The sequence below is a fragment of the Marmota monax genome, unplaced genomic scaffold, assembly GCF_021218885.2.
Source record: "Marmota monax isolate L192 unplaced genomic scaffold, Marmota_monax_Labrador192_F-V1.1 WCK01_AAM20220418_F8-fsc00837, whole genome shotgun sequence".
Taxonomy (NCBI): Eukaryota; Metazoa; Chordata; class Mammalia; order Rodentia; family Sciuridae; genus Marmota; species Marmota monax.
In genome coordinates this window covers 35497-42002 of record NW_026692856.1, presented here as the reverse complement: position 1 = coordinate 42002, position 6506 = coordinate 35497, and the positions used below count along the sequence as shown (strand labels likewise).

At 33.4% G+C, this 6506-nt stretch overlaps 1 protein-coding gene across 1 annotated transcript; it reads right to left on the bottom strand.

The window, feature by feature from the left end:
- Nucleotides 1-256: 256 nt before the first annotated feature.
- LOC124096015 (E3 ubiquitin-protein ligase RNF138-like) lies at nucleotides 257-2795 on the bottom strand. Its single transcript, XM_046449489.2, has one exon. The coding sequence runs from the start codon at nucleotides 2495-2497 to the stop codon at nucleotides 1763-1765; it is 735 nt and encodes a 244-aa protein (XP_046305445.1). The 5' UTR covers nucleotides 2498-2795; the 3' UTR covers nucleotides 257-1762.
- Nucleotides 2796-6506: the final 3711 nt, after the last annotated feature.

Genomic DNA, 6506 nt, shown 5'->3' with positions numbered 1-6506 from the left:
CTTTGAAAGAAACTACTAAATTATTGCTTTAAACTGGAAAAAAACTATGGTCGAAAGTATCTTTAAAAAGAACTCATCCTGCTGTTCCTAAAATTACACTCATGTTAGCTGCAGAAAAAAATGTTAAAGCATACAGTAAACATTACTCTTAGAATAACAGAACAAAGGCATTAAGATGTATGGCTTTCTGTGTGATTGTTATTACTATCTATAAATAAAGTCATTGCTGTTTGACTGAAAAAGGTTTTTACAAAACTTCACTTCTAAAATTAACATTTTTATTAAATCAAGTTTAAAAAAATGTTCACTGTAGAAAAGTCAACAAGGGTTTTAAGAAAACCAAAATATACCTTTTTATACAATATATGTATATATTAGCAGCAAACTACTTCTGAGATTTTGATCTTTTAGTAATTTTAAAGAAAGCATAAACATTGTGTATTAGTATGGAATGTCAGTGAATTCACTTTATCCTTTTTTTCTGTGATTTGGCCCTTCTACAAAATACTTTATGATTCTCAATATTAAGAAAAAAACTTAGTTTTGACTTTGAAGTAGTGAAACTGTGGCTGGTAAAATCTATTTTCACTACCCTCATAGTCACGAATTATTTTTGAGAATAACAAATGAGCACCATATAAATAGGTAATTGTGTGTAAACTCAATTTTTAAGGTGTAATAGCAACCAACTTATATCACTTAGCATTTGTTACTTTTTAAAAAAATTTGGTGATATACAAAATTTTAATCAAATCAGATAATTCAATCCTATATTGCTTGTTCATTTTTAAATCCTTAATAAAAGTTCTGTATAACCTGACAAACTGCATGCAAAGATATATATGTGTATGTATGTTATGTATATACATACAAAAGTATATGTACATATATATCTTTAGCTTTGAATTTCTTTAAATTTCTCATTTAAGTATATCTGTAGAATATATCACCAACTGAAAGTTTCTAGTAAGTTTCATCTCAGCTAATGAGAAACACTGGCTATTGAAAATTCTGTGGCAAAACAATTGTTATTCAGCTTGGTATTTCAGCTTACAAATTGGTCAAACAAACAAAATTGAATTACCAATTGCTCCAAAGAAATAAATTTTTTTCTTGATATTTCCTTCTAATAGCAAAAAGGAAATGTCTTTGCAATGAACTTTTACTTTTAAAGAGTTAAAATTATTAAAGAAATCTCACTAGTTTTCAAAAATACTAAATGTTATATAAATACAATTTTCTTATAGTTGAATACTTCAGCTATAATCTGTGTTTAAAAAATTTCCTTTGGATTCTTCCATTTAGCACTTCAAGTTTTCATTCTGCAACTCTGACAACTGGCTCAGATTTGTTACGTTTATATCAATCACGTCTTTCAGAATTTGCTACTGTGTGTTACCTGTGTACAATAAATAGGAAAAACTGCACCAAAATTTCAAAAGCAACATAATAATAATGAAAAATTCAAAAATATATAATATAAAAAAAGATAAGAGTACAACAGGGATTCCCTTTTCACTACATTACTGAGATATAATCCTTTTTATGCTTTTAAAGTAATGTTAACTTTCATTTTTTAACTTGTCAAGAAGATGAAGTTTTTAGGTGGCCCAACCTTTACTTTTCAATTAAAAAATTTAAAACAATAGACTGAATTACTTTTATTAATATACACATCAAGTTACTGAAACTGTGACTTCGTGTAGTTTTCCCCTTAAAGATGGCACTTGCAGGTACAAAGATGTAGAGATGTCTACAGGCTTCAGATGTTTACTTGAAAAGATTCTTCAACAGCAGTTTGATATTGGGTTTCCTCATCTAGCTGAAGATTCACAAATTCTCCATAATCAAACTGATGTCTTTGATTTAGATGACTAACGAAATTTCTAGTAATCTGGCTAGGATCTCCCCAAGGAAGAGACACACAAATAGGACATGTCACAGGAACTATCTGAAATAGGTGGTTACTGTTACAGTGATCAAGTAAACGCTGTCTAGTAAAATTTGACTCTTGACACAAGGGACACTTAAAGGTGGGATTCCCAGAACTTGTATTCTCTTGGTAAGTTTCTGTGTTATCAGATGTGGATGTTTCACTCCTATTACTATTCCCTACTGAATCTTGAGATATCTGAAAGTTTGGAATAATAGAAGAAACACCATATTCATCCTGACACTTCTTACAAGATTTATAATGATGTCTCATACGATAGAATTTAATCTGTTTTGCACAGCATCTACAGCTACCAGAAAACTTCCTCATGATATTTTCAAGATCTAAGGCCCGTTCTGGACACGCTCTTTCTCTTCTAGTCACATTTCCACGACACAGGGGACAATGTATTCCACTTTCTCTCATTGCAGTCAGGAAACATTTTCTACAGAAAACGTGCTGACAGGCCGCGGTCCGCACTGGCGTTTTGAGCATTTCCTGACAGACCGGGCAGTAGAAATCATCTTCTGTGTAGGCCGTGGCCGCGGACAGCTCCTCGGCCATGACGGGGGTAGAGGAACAAGGCGATGGCGGCAGCAGCGGTAGAGGTGGCGGTGGCGGTCCGGAGCCCGACTCCTTCCGAGCCCCGGAGCGGCACTGTAGGCTGAACTGCTTCTTTGTCGCGGGTTCGTAGAAAGGTGACCTTTCGTCGCCGTCGGGCTTCTGGTCCCGCCGCTGCTGCCCTCGCAACCGAGGCCCCACGGCAAAAGGAGAACGGAGTGCGCAGTGCTCATCGGCCCAAGAAAGGGCGGGACCCAAGGCTCATGGTGCACCGGGATCCCATCGCCCCCGCCAGCAGCTCTCCCGTGGCATAGCGCTGCCTGCAGCCTAATAAAAAGTCCTTAAAGGTAGTTACTTTGATAAATGTCATTTTCAGATGAGAAAACACTAGCATAAATAAATTAATTTACTTGCTGAAGTAACTTGCAAATGATGAAGTAGAGTTTGGAACTAGATGCTCCAATCTGAGAAAAACATAGTAGACATTTTAACTATTATATTATAGTAGGACCTCAAATTATATCAAGCATTCATGTAATTTATTGTATAATGCCCAAATTAGTTAACATTAACTATCAAAGAAGGCCAGATTGTATCTGTATTGTTTCAAATATATATTGATTTGTTTGTGTATACACACACACACACACACACACACACACATATATATATATATATATATATATATTTACACACACACATATATCTATAATGCAACTACAGATAATGATAAAATATCTCTCTTAACAAATGTTTTATGTACTTAATGTATTCAAATGTAAATAGTTTAATAAAACAGATATTATAATTTTAATTACATTTCCCCATGAATTTTTGATACACACTCATGGTCTTTTTTGTTTTTATTGACTCCACATTTTAACCCTGGTCATTTTGACGCTCCATTTCAGTAGCTTTACAACCACCACATTATGAGCCAAAAAAATCTCCACCACATTATGAGCCAAAAAAATCTCACATTACAGTACAGTAGAAAAGACATGCGATTTGAAACTAAGCAGTTCTGAATTTAATTCTTCATTTTGCTAACTCTGTAAATGGGAAGAATTGCTTAAAGTTCTTTCATATTAAAAATTAAGGCAATCTCTACAAGATTTAATTTATTCATTGCTAAAATAATGATAAACTGAATGCTGTTTCTAACCACGAATGTAAATTCTATATATTGAATATGCATTATATATAAACTAATAATAAAATCAATTGCCTCTTGATGTCTCCCCCCCAAAAAAAAACCAGATACATTTTCCTGTTTAAATGAAAACATTCTCTCTGCTAGTTCAAGAAAGTGTGGTATACAAATTTTCAAACACAGATACATCTAGTAAGACTATACACACAATTGCTGAGGGTTGGATTCTGGGTATGCATATTGTTATTCCATTTTTCATTGGGATGACATTATTAAGTATGCACACATCTACAAATTTCAGGTGACTATCTCCCTCTTCTTTGTCCCAGAAAAAACCTAAAGAATACATTTGGGTTTAGATTCCTAGAAAAGTAACTGCAATTATGAAAAGTGCTTAATTATTCTCACAGAACATTACTGAAAAGAAAATCAATCTTAAGACCAAAGAAAAGATATCCATGTCTTTGGATAAAATTGAAAATCATGAAACTAAGAGAATGAGAAAAGAAGAGGGGAAGTACCTTAAATAATATATGCACACAAAAGAGAATTTAATTTCTGCTTCTACAGAAAAGAGTTTTCCATCCATCTCAATTGGCTACCATTCCAGATATTTATACTTAGCTATCAATCTCTCTTTAGCTTTAGTGGAGAATCTTCATGGTGTGATTAAATTACATTTAGTTTCTGTTTTTATTCATCACATAATGAGCCCCAGATTGATATTTGTATACTGTCAACATCCCTGCACGTAATGGACAGAGGCAATAAAGCTTTCCACATAAATTTGTGCAATTATCATTTTTCTTAGTCTCGGCAAATGGAAAAGCCCTGGCTTTAAATATAAATTAGCAACATCTGTTCTGAAGTAAACCCTGGTGTATTTCATGAAAGATCCACAGGTTGACCACCAAATTCTAACATGTCCATTCTTGGAAAATACTGAACTCAGGTTAGACAAATGTTCATTAAATTTAACTCTTTTTTTTTTTTTCCTGGTGGGTGGGGTGGTGTTGGGAGTGTCCTCTACCACTGAGCTATGCCCATAGTCTCATAGTAATATATTACTAAAACATTCTCCATTTCTAGGGTATGTAAAAATGTCTCTGTGGAGCAATGAATTTAGCAAGGTGGACTTCAGAAAGGGAATTTCTAATGTAGTTAGGATGGGCTATGTAATTCGTGGGCTGCTTGTTTAAAAGTTATTTAAAATTTCAGGATGGTGTTAGTAGGACACTAAGCCAAGCTCTGCGTGACAGCACAGGAGATAAACCCAGTAAGCTAACCCTGTATTTAGTTCACATCACTATGATTACCTCAATAACTGTGCTAGAAATGTGATCGATAGTCATGCTATAAAAGATTTAATAAATTATCTGGGCCTCAGTATGTGATGAATACCTGTTTGGGGATTAAGTTTATGGATAGTAATCCAACAATTCAAACTGCATCAATAGGCAGAGGAGAGAGAGCGAGAGAGAGAGAGAGAGATGCTCTATCATTTAATTCCATCCTCAAACTCATAGTTACACTTTTACTTCAAATATATGGGAGAAAACTGAAGATTATTAATTGATTTGCAACTTAAATTATTATGTACTTTTAGAGTCCAAGTTTCACTTATTAGATATTATGCAAGTCATCTTAAGTGGTTTCTTATTACATTTCAAAATTTAAATGTTTCATTATTTTTATTGCTAGTATTTGAGTTTACTCTTAATTCTTTGTGTAATCATATTATTATGATAATTTCTGGAATGTTTACAACATGCTTATCACTTTGTTAGTACTATATAGTTATAAATACATACAAATAGAAAGATGGGTAGATAAAAGATAACTGTTTAATCATATATGGATTTAATATAGTGCTTCAGTTCAAAGTAAAAGTGTTTCAAACCCCTAATCCCATGAGAATCTCTGCAACTCCAAAAGAATGTTACTCCTCTTTTAGGATAACCTCTGGCTTCAGGCATATTTATTCTGCAACATAATGACCAGTCTTGAGGATGGTATAGGTGTTCTTTTATAAGGTAGTTAAAATATCTTCTGGGCTAGAGATATAGCTCAGTTGGTAGAGTGCTTGCCTCACATGCACCTGGGTTCAATCCCCAGGACCACAAGTCAATCAATCAATCTTGTTTCAGTAACATGTTGCAATCCCATCTTTAGAAGGAAATGTTGCCTCAAATATCCAGGTCATTCTAGGGTTCCAGGATATAAGTTGAGTTTTACCTTTTCTGATTTTGCTTTCCAGACTCTTAGCAAAAAGAGGAAAGCCAAAGTCTCCTTATATACTTCCTCTACAACTACCATTCACTTTTCATCATTTTTTAAATCTCCTATTTACAGTTGTCTGTCTTTTTATTCTATTTATCTTTCTAGATATATACTTTTATTTTTTTCTTGTTACTTCAGTTTGTATTATAAAAGACATGTATACAAATATGCATAGATAAGTTTTCCAAACTTGGCTAGACGCAGTTTGTTGCAATTTTGGATTAGCCACAGTCAGGCTATTGTTTGATATTCTTTATTTATGAATTCTCCTTTACTGTATCCAATATATGTCAAATATATAGTCTTCAGTTCATATTTCAGACTTCTTGAGTAACTCACTGGTGTCTCAGCATTTCCAATTCCTCACGAAAGTAATAGAACCATCTTGTTCACAATTATGAGGACCACCATCACCATTACTACTATTACCATCTTCACTTTCCATTCTTATATATTCATCTAATTTTTTATTGCAAACTCGTAAGACCTGTTTGAACTTGTTACGATTAGCATCCAGATTTTATAGAACATGATGCTAAGATTTGGGTAGTAGAGCCAATATTTAAATAAGGTTATTCA

What these genes read in the sequence shown, in the direction of transcription:
- LOC124096015 (XM_046449489.2), bottom strand. Translation starts at nt 2,497, where the DNA reads ATGGCCGAGGAGCTGTCCGCGGCCACGGCCTACACAGAAGATGATTTC.